General features: G+C 50.5%; 1 protein-coding gene across 1 annotated transcript in view; it reads right to left on the reverse strand.

The window, feature by feature from the left end:
* Positions 1-16,838, reverse strand: part of PAX5 (paired box 5) — a 113,974-nt gene that overhangs the window by 95,003 nt on the left and 2,133 nt on the right. Inside the window, exons 2-5 of the mRNA XM_085213628.1 lie at positions 13,580-13,745; positions 9,448-9,645; positions 4,953-5,017; positions 3,719-3,847 (exon numbers count right to left, since the gene is read on the reverse strand). Coding sequence (XP_085069754.1) covers positions 3,719-3,847; positions 4,953-5,017; positions 9,448-9,645; positions 13,580-13,745 — 558 coding nt within the window. The remainder of the gene's footprint in view (positions 1-3,718; positions 3,848-4,952; positions 5,018-9,447; positions 9,646-13,579; positions 13,746-16,838) is intronic.

Here is a 16,838-nt window from a genome sequence, read left to right on the forward strand (position 1 = left end):
CAAAATCACGCTGAGGCAATACTAACTGTAGCAGGATGGGGCCAGCCAGTGGTTGTGCCTGTACACCACTGCTCTCTGGTTTAACAGTGTGGACTGACAAAGCAAATGTCCTGAATTTACTAATTACTGCATGCAGACAGAATTCAGCCCGACTCGGCTGCTGACGATGTTCACAGAGTGCCCCTACTACCTGTTGGTATCAGCAAATTCCATGTTTTTTTGTCAGATGCAAGAGCACAAGTATGTTTCCACATCAGCCAGTCTGTTCAGCTTGGACAGGGCTAGCCTGCTAAAAGCATGCAAAAGATGCAGAACTGCCTTCTTGATAGAAAACTAATGTCCGGGCACGCAATCAGCTATCAAAAGACACAATGTTTGCTCATTGCCACGCAAAGAAGTTATCTATGCACTGTATAAAGCAAGGAAGAGCCATGAGAACAGAAATTCACCCAATTCTTCCAGCATCTCTTTACAAATTCACTGAGAGTCACGTCTCCCTACAAGGCACAGGAAAGGAGCCTCCCTCTACTGGTCCCTGGGCCACTCCTGATGGCAACTGTCCTTGCTGGTAGACCTGATGTACAAACAGCAGCTGACAGATCATGTTCACACAGAGCAGCTCAAGTCCTCATGGACTGGAAAGTAAAGGGTTGTACTGCATTATGGAACTTGATCTTGCTGCATGCAGGACCACCAGCCCGTATGCTCCCCTTGCCCCAGGGGAACTGATCCAGCTTATAAAGAAGCACTATGCACAGCATGCCTCTTGCACAACACACAGCCCTCAGGGAAACAAGGGACTTGAACTTCGTCATGGCTTTGGAGGACTGACACTGCAGTGAAAGCATCAGCTCACAGGAACATCTCAGATGAGAGCCACATCCCCTGTCTGGTCTGACACGTGCAGCTGTTTCATGATCCCTCTCAGTGGCACTGCAAGAACCTGCAGGGAAAGTCACTCTATTGAAATCAACTGCTTTTGTTGGCTCTCCTGTATCTGCAGAGCTCTGCAGTAAGCAGGATGGAAACCTGCAGTAACATCAGTTCCTTTTCTACCAGCAGCTGCAAACACTTGATAGAACACACTGCTCATTCCGAGACAGGGCCTCACTGCCTGCCAGCACGTCCATCCTTGGTTTCCTATAAAAACCCCACTGGTTACTGGGTAGCTCAATCAGATCAAGCTGCACCTTTCTGCTCCACCTGCTCTTCTTCCAAATTTATGGGGCCACATGCATGTGAAGCATGTGAAACAGCTAAAAGAAGGGAATCTGAAAGCAGAACAGCAAGACTGCTTCCCAGCAGCATCTGCTGCTTGAAGCTAAGGAGGTTGACAGTAACACTGTACCTAGTTACAGAGCAGCCTGCTTTTTGTGTCGGTCTCCAGTAACATGTCCTCTAACCACAAGTGAAAGCAACTGATCCCCTATGAAGGCACATCTGCTCCAAGTATGTATTACAGCAGAGAAAAAAAAATGACATCTTCCGTTATATAACCAATAGGCTGTCTGATTTGGTTTGGCCCTGTTGCTATCCAGCAAGCTCCCTGCTGTGTTAAAGACTGGTGGCATTTGCTGGAAAAAAAACATCAAGAGTGAGAGGAACAAAACTTGATGCCAAATCACAAAAAGTATTCAATGCCATTGGAAGAGCCAAGGGGTGAGTCCCACCTCACTTCACGTCCCAGCCCAGAGAAGTGCTGCACAGTCTATAGCTCTGTTCACACGTGAAACATGAATACCAACTTACAGCAGCAGGCACGCACCTACAGCTACATCAAAAAGAGATGATGTAAAAGGACTGCTGTGGAAGTAGTCTCCCTCCGGCTCTCAGAAGTCAGGAAAAGGTAAAGTTAACTCTGCCCCCTTGTGCATCTGCTTCATGATACAGTCTGCATTCTTCTCTTCACCAGCATTTGATCCACCTCTCTGCCACCTGCATCATGGAGCCTTGGGACTCCTCTGTGAACATCTCATGCCTGGCTGTGCAGAGATAACTCTTGCTCAGCAGGATGAGGAAGGACTACAGAGTCTCCCCAGGAATCTCTTCAAGCAAAGAGGCTGAAGTAGCTGGTTAGGCACAAGAGCTGTTCCTCGCAATCCTCTCCACTTCTGCAGCTGTGAGCCTTTAAAAAAGTAGTTTAAATGGTCTGCTGAAGACAGCAGTGCTGTCCAATTCGCAGCCTCAAAGATCATGACTCCTGCTGCGAAAACAACTGGAGTTGTTTTATAAATCATGTGATCTCTAAGAACGAATTGACAAAGGCTGGGGAATTTTTTTCAAAGATGCCTCTGGTTTTTCCATGGAAGCACTTTAATTTTTTCTTTATTATAGAGTGAATTTCTTCCTTCTTGATTGAATAAGAGAGTCTCTGTAATAATACCTATCTAAGAACTGATGCTTCAGGACAGTGCTGTGACAGTCTCAGAACACAAATGCTTCTCTCCTTCCATGGCTGATGCAACACAAAATTTCTACCCTATCTGCTTTAATGTAGATATTTATGTATGCACTTATGGCCTTGATTTGGGGGAAAAATCGTATGTGCAATGGCAGATCTAATTAAGACAGATCTATTCATCAAGTACCTGAACTTTCACAGCTGTAGAAACACACGTGTGGCTGAAATCAACCCCACAAAGCTCTCCCAGTTTCAGTAAACCAAGCGTGACTCCAATCCAGCAGTGCATTTCCTCTGCAAACAGCCTCCTTCCTGCTCCCACAGCTCAGGCTCCTCACTTATCGTCCTCCCATTTTCTCCCCAAGTTAGGTTCGTGCCGCTGCTGCTCCTTCCCACCCCACACACCTCTCCCTCCACCCACCTGGAAGCCCAGGGACTGGGAAGTAGAGAGGCAGGCACAAGACCCACATGTGGTCCCCACCTCACATGGCTCACGAGCTGGGCTGGATGCAAAGCAGTGCCAGGGCTTTCACCAGCATGCCTGGGTGTTGGGAGGTTGGTCTCACATCCACTGTGTTCCTACAAGGCCAACCAGTGACTCCCAGGCTCAGTGAACGCCACTGCTTTCTCCTCTGCTTGGCAATCCTTGGCAAATAGCCTCCTTTCTCCTCCTTTACAACCCCCTGGGGCCACTTCTGTGCTCTGTAGAGGTCTCTGCCTCTCCTCGGAGGCACAGATGGGACCTCTGCACGCACATGGCCAGCAGGAGGCTCTCCGAAAGAGTTGGAGCAGGTTACACACGCGCCCAAAGGCAAGAAGCAGGAGCTCGATCTTCAGTAGAGCAGGATGGTGGCACAGCAGAACAGCATGCATGGCCTCCCTGCGAGCAGCACTGACCCCAGCCAGCAACCAACATCTCCCATGCTTTCACACATGTGACTCTACTGATAATTTTCTGTCTCTTTGTGTTTAGGGACACTTCCCTGGCTTTTTTTTTTTTTTTTTTTTTAAATTTCAGGTGTCCACAGAAACCATACGAGGAGAATTGCCCTCCCTGTCACTGATGGCAGGGAGATGCCACGTCAGCTGGGAGGAGGCGATCAAAAGCTGCGACACATCCACAGCCCCTCTTTCTACAGCAGTGCTGCTCTCCAGCAGGAGGCTGCACACAGACCCAGGCTGGGCTGCTGCCACCCAACCAGGCGTAGTCCATCACCGGCAGCCCTGCCTCGGCCCTGCCAGCCCCACACGCCCCAGCACACCTGAGGGGGCCCACCTCACCACCTCAGTGCCCCAGGAGAAAACAGCTGCCATTACCTTCATCGCGCTTGCGTTTGTTGCTCTCGGTGCCGGGAGAGGCGATGCCCAGGATCCCACTGATGGAGTAGGACGAGCCAGCAGAGTCAGTGCTGACAGAGGACACCTGGGTAACGGAGCCTGTGGAGGCTGCAAGGCAAGGACAAGTGGTCAGAGCACAGGATGGCACCAGCACCAGCCTGCAAGGAAAACCACATGTCAGCAGAACGAGGGGCCGGGGCAGGCTTTGAGCAGCAGCAGCCACTCAGCCCCCTAGACAGAGGGATCTGGGGGCACAGAGAGAGGATAGTGTGTAAAAGGTCCTTCCCAGCACTGTGGGCACACCGATGCTGCACTGGGCCTGCAGCCCAGCACACAGCAGCAAGATCCGTGGGTGACACAGATCACAGCTGGCTGAGAGGCTCTGAGGCTCTTCAAAGTAAAATACGAAGTAAATCCATTTTGCTCTGACTTTTTCACCATGAGAAGCAGCCTCTAGGCTAACAAAGTGGAATGATGCTGCTTAACCTCCTCAGAGATCACTTTGGCATTTCCAAGGGAGAAAGGCCCGTGCTTTCGAGGATGTCTGTGTGAGCACAGAGCCTGCCTTGGCTAACAGAGGCCAGCAAGGGAATGCCCGTTCTGCAGCATGGAGACACGGAGGAGCTGAGGCACGCACAGCACATGCCTGCAGAAAGCCAGAACACTCCTCTGGATATGGCCCCTCCGGCACTGGCTCCTGGCTGAGCACTGCTGCTCTCCCCCTGAATTGAAGTTTTGGGAAGTTTTGCTACCCCTTGGCTCAAGAGCGCAAAGTGCACAAAGAATTATGGAAGGGATGGGTGATAGACGAAAAAAAAACACATTCAGAACTACTTACTGACTAATGATGCAGAAAACGTTATGAATAAGTATCCCTTTCTTGATTTATTACTTTAATTATCTGACATTCTATATACCCCCATTAGTGGGGGGGGTTGGTTTAGATTTCAATTTTCTGTCTCACAGTGAAAGCTATTTATCATAATAATCACTAAAATTCAAAACCTTTTAGCAGTATTTATAAAATTCCTTTACTATGTTCAGTCCTTGGAGAATGATAAAGAAGGTGCATTAGCACGTGTGCTGAAGTGTTTTATGCAGAATTATCTGTCCATAAGAATGATTAAAAGTTCTTTAGAATATTTGTAATCCATTATGCTTTTTCTTTTTCTTTTTTTTTTTTCTTTTTTTAATATAGAAAAGTTTTTCTCACCTATGCTGTGACTGGAGGCTGGGACTTGCTGATTGGGCGGCTGCTGCACCTTTGTCCGTATGATCCTGTTTGTAGTTGAAAAGAAGTAACTTCTTAGTATTAACCATCAATTACAAGGGACATCATACACTGTTTTGTCACTTTGGGATATCTACGCCAATACAAAAAAAATTATTCCTGTGTACTGCATGCAGACCCAGGGCTATATTTGTGCTTCTGGCCCGTGCCATTAGGAACATTTGGATAACTGACTCCTACAAGCTCCCTGAGATCCTGCAGAGTTTGGTGCTTCAGTCCTTGGGAGGACACAGTCCTTAATGCCTAAGAAAGAAACATTTTTAGCCGCTTGGGCACCCAGAGGCCTAATATCCCATCTCCGGGGAGCTGGACACCCCACCGGGCTGCAGCCTGGGCTGCTTGAACACCTTTGTAAATCTGTTCCTAAACCACCCTGGGTACTGTGCCCACACATCTAAAGAACCTGGGTACCACTGAAAAGATTATGCTTAACCAAATTAATACTAAAAACAAAAATGTGCTGGATTAAACGCTAATCTCAAAAGCTGGATAACCACATTGCCATTGCTGGGGACAGCCTCTGCTCTGAGCTATAATGATGTAAATCAGGAACCATTCAAAGAAGCAGAAACAACAAAAGGCATGTGTTGTGCTGCAGGACAAAGGGGAGTTGCTAAGAAGTGCTCTATCAAATGCTCACCTGCCCACACGCTGTTAGAAAAGAAAAGACGTGGTCTGAAGCCGCTCCAGGGATTACACAGCTCTGCCACAGACTGCGGTGGAATCAAAATGTGCTTGAGCGAGGCACACTCCTCAGACACGTCTCTGTTTTATGCACTGTTTACGCAGCAGTAATGCTGTGGTAAGCATTTCTCTGTGTTTACCCAGCAAACTCCTTTACCATTTCTGCCTGCCTTGAATTTGGAAGAGGGGAGATGGGAGAGGAGCTATGAGAGGTCTGCCAGGGCGACGTTCAAAAGCAGGTTAGCACCGGGCAGCCAGGACCAGAGCAAAGCACTCTGCAGTTGAGCATCTCCAGACTCCTTATGATGGGTCTCTTGCTTCTTCCTCCCCTTCGTGGGACAAAGCAGCCACTTGCATGTGGGAGCTACAGGCAGTTCTGCAACTAAATTGGAGGGGGGACACGCACACCAAAGATGTCCAGGGTCCTTGTATGAGCAAGACTAGGGCACCCTGCCCTGGGCTTCCTTTGTGCTCCAGCAAAAGAAGGGTGTCTGAGGCCTTCTGACACAAAAATCTCTTCATCTCTGGAGAGACCAGGGACTGGAGCATGTCAAAGCAGCTGGGCAGCTTATTTGAGCAAAGCTAATCATAATGATTAATTAAGCCTTAGTCGCATGGAGTTGCTCCTGCTGCAGAGGATTGGCCTACTATTAATATTAATTAATGCTACTAATTAATAACAGTAGTTATTATTCACTCATATAAGATGGCAGCAACTCAAATTCATCTGCTGAAATGTACCCTCCATAGCAGGGACGTGCTACCTGTGATCCATCACGACAGCTTTGCAGTGCACCACTCTGTCCCCTCAGTCTTCCAGCAGCAACAACAGCTCTCCTGAAGACACCAGCATAGCCCTGGGCATCACCTTCCTCCACACAGCAGAAGCAGAACTGGTGGAGCACCACTGCAGGTCTGCCCTGCCCTGTACTGCATAGGCTGTTCAGGAGGGCTCGCCTCCACCAAGATGGCAAATATCCTGAGTGGTTCCTGGTGAGGATTCACTTCGTCAGCCAGAAGGCAACATTGGCTTTCCACCACGGGGCTGAATAAGGCATTGTGCTTTCAGAGTAGGAGTTCATGTCCTCAGTGTGTGACAGCCCTATCTACGAAGCCTTAATGTGTGTAAGGACAGACCCCGCCAAATGTGCCACAAAAATGAGAGGAGTTGCCGTTAAAGCCAAGTGTTTAGACATGATTTCCATGATCTTGTCACAACAGCTCAGTTTGGGTTTTCAAGATATTCTCCTGGGCTGGCAAAAGCAATTCTAAACAGACCGACCCTCAGAGACCACGTGCATTTCACATGGGGCTTCACATCTTTAAGAAAAGGGAAGTTTCTTCACCAGAGTTGCAAGCAGATGAGAAAGAATGAGATTTCCACCCAAATAACTTGGCAATAGATCATTAAACATGATTTCTGATGCAATGCCAATGAGTGTGTGAACACTGCCAATGTAGAAACATTTGAGGATGCAGCAGGAGGCAGACAATGGAAAATGGATCAAAATACAACTGGAACGTAGGTAGTCCCATGCATTCCCAAGCTACTACTGCTTTCTTTGGTGGGCTTTTGAACAGAGCTTGAAGAATCACTGCATAGACAAAATACTACTCACAGAAGCAGCCATGCTTCTGACACAACAGGACTTGAGCTGACTTTTATGAAAGCAAAGATTCATAGAACTATAGAACTGCAGGATATGCTGTGTTGGAAGGGACCCACAAGGATCACTGAGCCCAAGTTTACCCGTTGTCATCTGCAAACAGCCAGAATGGGATTTTCCTTCCCTTTTCGTGGTGTCCATACCATGCCTCAAATTGTTTTTTGAACTGAAAATGCCATGTCCCTAGGGGTCCTGGTGTATGACAGGTTGGCCGTGAGCCAGCAGTGTGCCCTGATGGCCAAGAAGGCCAATGGGATCCTGGGGTGCATTAAAAGGAGTGTGGCCAGCATGGTGACTCTCTCTGCTCTGCCCTGGTCAGGCCTCACCTGGAATATTTTGTCCAGTTTTGGACTCCCTGGTACAAAACAGACAGGGATCTCCTGGAGAGAGTCCAACAGAAGGCCATGAGGATGATAAAGGGCCTGGAGCATCTCCCCTGTGGGGAAAGGCTGGGTGACCTGGGTCTGTTCAGCCTCAAGGAGAGAAGACTGAGAGGGGATCTGATTAATGTTTATAGATATCTGAAGTGTGGGAGTCCAAAGGACATGGCCAACCTTTTGTCAGCGGTCTGTGGGGACAGGAGAAGAGGAAATGGCCGTCAGCTGGAGCACGGGAAGTTCCGCTCCTGCGTGAGAAGGAACTTCTTCCCAGCGAGGACGACAGAGCTGTGGCACAGGCTGCCCAGGGAGGCTGTGGCTTCTCCTCGTCTGGAGATATTCCAGACCTGCCTGGACGCCCGCCTGTGCAGCCTGCTGTAGGGAGCCCGTTTTGCAGGGGGTTGGACTCAGTGATCTCTGGAGGTCCCATCCAGCCCTTACAATTCTGTGATTCTGTGATTCCGTGTCCATAACATTACTGAATGATGTTTTGGAGCCTAGGTTAGACAGGAACTTCCAGTCAGTAGCAAAGGCTGAGCAAACTGACCCATTTTTGCCCTTAACCATATGGATGGATAACTCAGGTCAGTAGGACAGAGACGGTACTCTGCACTGCTGCTGGGGAAGCCACTCCTGCTGCTCAAGCAGGAACTCCATGAGTGCAAATCAGGTCAGGATAGTCGATGAAAGAACACTGCATCAGTCTGTTTCATGTCCATGGACACAGGTGGGACTTTACAACTATCTGGACTCAAAGAATTTGCACGAAATCACGCAAGTGAGAAATATCTCAGAAGAGCAGTGAAGCCAAAATCTGGTAGGAAGCATACTCCCAAGAGAAAATAAAAGGGCTCTGTTTGCTGGTGTGCAGGAGGGTGGTGAAGTGCTCTCCTTCCAAGTGTTAATCCCTTATCATCAGACCAGGAAGACTGGAGACAAAACAGGGCATTTCTCCGTGCTTTTTCAGTGACAGCCTTAGACGATCCTTGACTGGGGTGGAAGCAGATTAGCATAGCTTCAGAACTGCAAGTGAAGCCGGTGCTGCCTAGCCGTGCCAGGAAAGATCTCACAAACATGGGAACAAGGCTTCAAGTGAGATTTTCCTGCACTGACACAGAGGAATTCAAGGCGACTCAAGCAATTCCATTCAGCACACGGACACCACTAAACCACGTTTCCCTGGTTATATTCATACTGACAGTACCAGAGAGCAGCCAGCATGATTCTGAGCCAGGTTCAGCAATGCTCGGTAGGTGACAGGAAGACCTTGAGAGCCATGCTTTGGGTCCACTTCTCCAGCAACACGGGGCCAGTCTTCCTCCAGGTCACCACCTGCACCCAACGCAGCTGGGTTCTCTGAGCGGAGGCATTTCCCATTGAGTGGGATCCACCAAACACAGATCTTTACCAACAAGAACTGCAAGTCACGGACGGGAGAATGGAAAGGGCAGAAAGGAAGCAAAGGCCAACAGCACAACCTGCCTGCTCCTGGGGAACGCCGATGGTTGTGATGCTTTCACCACCAGAGTGGCCCCACAGCTGCTCCACAACCCTCAACGCGGCATTTAAACGCACGCAGACTGCATTTTGAATAGACAGCACAACACACCCTGGCTTCTACTAGCAAATGAGGATTCACTGACCACATTTCCTAGGAAAGCCCCTTCCCGAGACTGTACAAATCCTCACCTGTTAATTGAACTGACGCTGGGCACGGTGTCGTTATCACACACTCGCTCCGCGAGGAGTCTATCCCTGATCTCCCAGGCAAACATGGTGGGATTTTGGCGTTTGTACTCTGCAATTTTTTCGACAACTTTGGGTGTGGCGACCTTTGGTTTTGATCCTCCAATCACTCCAGGCTTAATGCTCCCGGTCTCATAATACCTGGGACAACATCCAAAGCAAATCTTCAGTTATCACAGGCAGACAGAAGGCACGCTTCGAGATTTGTGGAGAACATAATTTCAAGGTAACCAAAGCCCAGCAAATCCTAAGATACATCTTCACTTTCACATACACATTTTCTGCCTATGTAGTGCTTCATCACCTAATAGATTAACTTATAGTAATTGGAACTGGGCCGTAGGATGGAACAGATATTTTCTCATAACAGAAAGACAAAAGAAACAATGCAAGATTAAAGGGCGTGCTGGTATCCAAAATTAACTGGAAATGTGTGTAATTAATCAGAGGTTCTGGCAATAACAGAAACAAATCTCACCGAAGGCCACTTTTTGCAGTAAATTCTCGTATCTAAGGAAATACTCTGCCACCAACATCTACAACTTGTTAGCATTTCATTGTCAAGCGAGGGCATGAGATCATCGTTTATTTGCACGTTAGCAATTAATATGCTGGCATGTCTTTTTCACATTTTATGGCTTTAATACGCCTGCTATTGCTTTAATAGTTAATGTTTTTCATAGCAGATATATTTTTAATACGATTTTTTCAATAGCTCAGATGAGAAATGTTAAGGAAAGGGGAGCTCTTGGTGTTCCCAGCAGGCTCAGCTAGTTTGGGGGTTTGTTTTTCTGACCAGCTCTGCAATCCTTCCTCACAGATACGATTTCTACATGTGCATACAGTTCTGCTGATGTCATACAAGCAAAGCAGGTAGGATGGAGTCCTGACACTGACCAAAATATGCCAGATGGATGTATTTTGCATACAAACCACAAAGGCACGACTGCTTTTAGCAGGACTGCAACAAAGCATGGCAGTTGAGACCCTCAGCCCCACACATCTCTCTCTTTTAATAAGGAAAGCCTTGAAAATGCTGTTAAAAATGTCATGTCTCATCCTCTGAGGAGCAGGAGGGAGACGATGAGTGAAATCACGCTGAGCACCCAGGGAGCACAAAACACGCAGTGTTCTCGGGGTTGTGCACTTTTTGCTGTCCTGTGAGTTCTGTTGATGAAACACAAATCTGCAGTCTCTGCAGCCATTGTCCAAGCTGCCCCTTCCAGCCAGCGACCACTGAGCTGTGCTCCCTTACAGCCTCAACTCACCCACTGATCGCTCTGTGCCCTTATTTCTCATAAGCAGCTCAGAAAAGACTCTCAGATAAGAACAGCGGGTTTTTTTGTTTGTTTTTGTTTTTGTTTTTTTCATCAGCATATTTTCTCTACAGTTACTTGACATAACCATTATATCCAAAATAATGATGATAATAATAATAAATTCTGAAGTATTTCCAGCATGGCAGAACACAAACAGGCTGCACGGCCAAAGTCTGTCTAACTGTAACATATAACAGTGCTCGTCAGATTTCTGCCAGGCTGCTGGCTCTGCCTTTCAGGGAGAGCTCTGTGTGCAGCTCCTGCACAGTGCTGGCACTGCAACGTTTGTGCATGTTTGCAGACATTCTGGGTGCAGATGCAGACTCAGTCTCAGCAGCCATTCAGGCAATATTAGTAATGGGCAGCTCTAAGTGTCAAAGACAGATCAACCCTTGAGGCATTCCTAAACCCAGCCTAGCAACATGCTTTAGTGCAACAGGGGTACAGTTAAGCTGCTCTCCCATTTAGTTTCCAGAGGACCATACGATGGTACACCTGGACAACAAACCTCCCTAAGCCTTGCATCCCTGGCTTCATCCCCTGTTCTCTCTGCTAAGAAAGGACATGGAGAAAAGCTGTGCAGTGCACGGTGGTGGAACAGAACGCTGTCATTTCCTCAGTACCAGCCATCACCACAGATGTGACAAACATGCCTAGGTGTTTTCCTGCCACACTGCCATACTGCTCCGTGCACGATGTCCCACGGCTCAGCCCTGCTGCTGGGGACAGCCCAGGTGGTCATGATGTAGGACAGGAAAATGGAGTGATCCAGACAGGGACAACTCAGTGGCAAGCACCCAAACCACTACCTGCCAACCTGCCCCAGCTGCCTTGAGCTTCACAGCAACACACACGTGCTCAGAGCAAGTTGCTCTCACACCCAGAACCAGCTCTCACACTCAGCATGTGGTCACCATGGCTGCCTGGTGCGCAGTGACACTTCTGTGGTTGCCTTCTGCCCACGCAGACAATCCAGCGAGGAGCAGCAGAAGGCAAAGGAGGCTGCATGGAGCACCCCATCCCAGTTCCACTCTGGGGCCAGGCTAGCTACAACAGCTGCATCCCATTCACAGAAGGCCCAGGGGCTGCAGGCTGAGGAGTCCCATCACAACGTGCCAAGGGGCAGCGTGCTTCACAGGGATCCTCAGTTTTCACTCACATACACAAACACACACAGCTCCAATTACACTGACATTTTGCCCACTGTAATTATTAGTTATGAAAATAATGAGGTATGAAATTCCAATTTAGTTTTGACAACTTTAATGGCAAAGCTTTGGAGCTTCACTATCGGCTCTATGCTGCAGATGTGCCCAGTGATAAATTTGTTCCAACCTGCAGCAGTGAAAGCACCAGACTCTGTCCCCATCAACACATCACTCATTCTTTGGTACACCAGTCCTGATGGAGCTGTCTGGACATTCACAGCACCAAGCAAACCTCCTCACCACACCTGGAGCAGAGGCCTCCAGAGCACTGTCACGATGCTCCAGAGAGGCAGAGCCCATGGTGGGCTCATGGGAAGCCCAATGGAAGTTTCCATCTCTAAGGGTAAAGCTGGTGGTTTTTCTACAGCCAGTCCAGCATCAGCCCAGAGGGATGCACACAGCCAGCACCAGAGTGCCTCTGTGCAACTGAGGCACAGGACTGAGAGTAGAAGCACGGGGCGGCAGCTTGCGGCCCTCCAGGAGCACTCCATGCAGGGCATGCAGATAGCAGGCAGCTATAAGCTGACTGCAGATAACAGCACGCTATGGGGACGAGAATGCTGCCATCTATGAAACCAGGGGCCCATGACTACACCAAGCACGTTTGCTTCCGAGCACTTAAGTCACTGAGAGATCACAAACGCTGCTAATCCGAGCCAGATCCCATGCTACCAAAAAGTACTTCGACAGCCTCTGCATCTATTTAATGGTCAGTGAGGGAAATTGGTCAAAAACTGGGAAACAGCAGAAGGGCACAAATATGAACAGTAAAATGTTAAGCAACGAAGCTGACTGTTAAAGTTTAGTAAATATCTCAGAAAGCAACTGTTTGAAATTATCAAGAAAAATACATCATGAGAAAAAAAAATCCTTAATATAAAATACATGGGTAGCTCCAAATTTTACACGTGATGTGTACGTTTATGCACATGATGTCCATGTTTGTATGCTGCTTGCAGCATTCTTAAACAGAATTGGTTTCATCTTTTAAACTAAACAAGGAAATATCACAAACTTGGGGAGTAATGTGCTGTCACCACACTGATCTGAGCAACCTCAATCTGAATGGAAAGGTACTTCCAAAATGACCCAATCTAAGGCCGTTCATAGAGTTCCTGGTACTCCGTGCTCTCATGTTCCAGCACAGGAGGGGAGAGGGCACAAACTGAGCAGTGGGGTGGATTTCTGAGAGAGCTGTGTGTGAGCAGGCAGGTGTCACGTCCTGGCCATGCAGAGCGGTGGAACCGCCCAGAGGAAGTCTTCTCCAGCACACAGCGTGGTGACTTCTGTTCCACCTCCGCTCCCTCTTGCTGGAGACGACCCCTGGGTTTCCACGTGCTCAGAGCAGACAGGTATGGGATGCGTGCTGTGCACGGCAGAACTGGCACATTGGCACAGCGTGCTTTGCGTTAGCGTTGCCCGTTAGAGGCTGTGCGAGGGGCAAAGCGTACGAAGCGCTCCTCTTTTCCACGTGGGGCTCGCAAAACCCGGAGCGGCCATCGCGAGTCCCGTCCCCACTTGGGCCCGGGATGCCCTCCCGCTCCGTACCTGCCGAGTATTTTGCTGACGCAGCCGTGGCTGACGCGGAGCTGCCTGGAGATGTCGCACGGCCTCACCCCCTGGTGCGCCAGCTCCACGATCCGCTGCCGGACGACGTCGGGCAGGGGGCGGCCATTCACAAAAACGCCCCCCAGCTGGTTCACACCTCCGTGTCCTGCAACACACGGGGAGGGGAAGGGGCAGGAGAAGAGCGGCTCGGTCAGAGGCGGGACACGTTTCCCCGCGGCCGCCCTCTGCGCCGGCAGAGCCGCCCGGGCCACGCGGCGTTCCCTCCGGCGCGGAAGCGGCCGCGCTCCCCGCAGCCCCGCACCCCCTTTACGCCGCGCAACGCGGGGGGTCCGCAGCCCTCCGCTGGGGAAACGGCAGCGGGAGCGCAGCGAGAGCCCCGGCCCGGCCGTGGGGACATCGCTCCTCCGAACGCCGCGCGGCCCGGGGCTCCTACAGCCCTGCGATCGCTGTTTGTTCGGGGGGGTCCCCGAAATTAAACGCGTCGTTTTTTTTTTTTTTTTTAATGGGGTTTTTTGTTTGTTTTTCCCCCCCCCCCCAAATTGCTGAAGTTAATCGAGAGTGAAAAACAGAGTGGCTTCAGCCGTAACAATTTATCGCGCTCTTAGCTAGTGTTAGCATCCCACAAATGAAACGTGAGCGCCGAGCCGAGCCCGGCGCGCCGCTCGTTTTGCAGCAGGTTGGCACTGCTCTCCCTTAGCGAGGTGCCCGGCGGGACACGGGGCCCGCTCAGACGAAGTGGTGGAGCTGCGTAAAACCCGTGAATGTGAAGGCAGCACTCCATCCGCCAAGTGAGAAAATGCAATTAGTCCTCGTGGTGCTAACCATCCGAATTACTCAGGCTGCGGAGTGGAGAAATTGAAAACAAACAATGCGGGCAGCGCGGGTGACAATGCTGGAACAAAAATAATAGAAAATCTCCCTGTTTGCACAGGGAACCCGAACGGTCCCGAATAAACTGACAAGTCAAATGCCTCCTTGGAGTTAAAAAAAAAAAAAAAAAAAAAAAAGTAAAGAATAAAAAGCTATTTTTATTTTAATTTTTGTAGAAGTCATTTCTCCATTGATATACTGACGTCAAACTTTGCTAACATCTTGTAAAACCGTCAATGTACATAATTAATTCACGTGAGATGCGTGATTGCTGCAACCTGCAGGGCGAGGGCAGCTCCGCCTGTACCGGCAGTGGAAGCGTCCCATCCCCGCGGCCGGGCCGAGCCCTGGATGTGCCATCCCAGCCATGTCCGGAGCGGACTGGGGCACCGAGGCGGCCCGGGAACTGCAGCAACTACAGGAGGGCCGGGAACTGCTGCCCTACTGCGCTGGAAGAGAAACGCAGCGCTTCAGCGAGGGCAAAACGTGGGGTCAATATCTCAAGGTGTAAATGAGTGGGACGCCGAGCTCGGCACCTATCGGCGGCTTTCGATATAGGAAATCAAAGGCAATGTGCTCAGTGCCAGTAGTGAAAATCTGCGGGTGAGAGAGGATGGGAGAGGTATGGAAGTAGGAGGGAGAAAGAAACAGAAAAGAAAGAAGGAAAGAAAGAGAAAGTGAGAAAGTGAGAAATGAAGGAGGGAAGGAGGGAAGGAGGGAAGGAAGGAAGGAAGGAAGGAAGGAAGGAAGGAAGGAAGGAAGGAAGGAAGGAAGGAAGGAAGGAAGGAAGGAAGGAAGGAAGGAAGGAAGGAAGGAAGGAAGGAAGGAAGGAAGGAAGGAAGGAAGGAAGGAAGGAAGGAAGGAAATAGAAAAGGCACAGAAAGAACTAAAAGAAAGAAACGAAGAAAGAAATGAGAGGGAAGAAAAAAAAAAGGAAACAAAACGGAGAGAAAGAAAGAACGAAAAGAAAGAAAGGAAAGAAGAAAAGGAAGAGGAGGATGGGTTTCTTTGGACACGGGCTCGGTCTCACTCCAGGCGCAACCTCGAGGCCGGCTGGCCGTGCAGCCGCACACCCCGCAGCCGTCACGAACAAAGGCTGCGGGTGGCTCCTGCATAGGGCCGGCAGTGCCGCTGCGCTCCCGGCCGGCCCCGGCCCCCCCCTCCGGCAGCGGACGCCCCGCCAGCGTCCCGGGTGCCGCTGCTCGGATCGGGGCCGCACGGCGGAGCCCGCACAGAACTCTCGGGCCACGCGTTCACCGGCCCCCTCCCCGTCCCCCCGCTCCGCTTCCCTCAGCCCCTCCGCTCGGAGCAAGGCGAAAGCTGAAGGATGAAGAGAGCTGCGATCTTCCCGTGAGCGGCTACGGGGTCAGAGCGAGGGAAGAGATTTTTCCCTTTCCTTTTCCAACCGAATTCCCGCAGCAGAAGCTCGTTCCTGCAGCTGTGGCTGAGTGCGGGGTAGCGTTTCTCCCGCACCCGGAGCCCTTCGCCGGGACACTCCGTGAGCTCCGCAGCCCCGCGGCACCGGACAGCGCGTTGGTGGCGCCTCTGGAGTTCTCCCTTTTAAAGTGTCGTTTGATTCGCCCGAGGCACAAAAAAAGCTCTAAGAAGCGCCGTTCTGGGGAAGACGGAGGCCGTCCCGCCCGCGCCCCGCTGCTTCGGCGCCTCCCGGACCGCGGACGGAGAGGGGATGGTCGGGGACGAACGGAGCGGGAGGCGGAAAGGGAAGAGGCGCAGACCCGCAGCCCTCGCTCTCGGCGCTTTATGTCGAAAACAAATTTCTGGCGCTGAAAGGGCCGTGGCGCACCGGGAAGTGAGATTCGTTCTGCCCCAACGTCCCCCGCCGTAAAGCAGCACTGAAGGCACCGCGCACTGCGGTGGCACCGCACCGCGCTGCACTGAGGATCTCTCTCCCTGTACCTGGAGAAAGGCACAGCTACGCCGGCCCCGCGCTCCGCCGTTGCTCCGCCGCTCTCTCCGGCACGAAGCACAGAGCAGCGGCTCTTTCCTCAGGGCTGACGCGCATACGGCCCTCCGCGCTGCTGCGTTTATTTTGGTTTAATGAATGCGCATCAGAATGTTTGGCAATATCGCTCGGGAAACTTTTCCGTCCGGGGGCAGCGCCGGGAGCGCTTCTCCCTGATGTTTCCTTTCGGAGTATATGTACATATATCCTGTGTACGTATAGCCGCGAGTCACAGATCGAAGAGGATTATAAATAATTTAAAAAAAAAAAAAAAAAAACGCAGTTTGGAGCGTGCGTGAGTATATGTGCGTGAGAGGCTTTCTCTGCCCTAGCAGAAATCCCAGGAAAAATAAACCAGAATCAAAACGAACCCGGGAACAAAGCGCCCGCCGCCGCCGACCGCTG

Source organism: Meleagris gallopavo, chromosome Z (assembly GCF_905368555.1).
Source record: "Meleagris gallopavo chromosome Z, MGAL_WU_HG_1.1, whole genome shotgun sequence".
NCBI classification, from domain to species: Eukaryota; Metazoa; Chordata; class Aves; order Galliformes; family Phasianidae; genus Meleagris; species Meleagris gallopavo.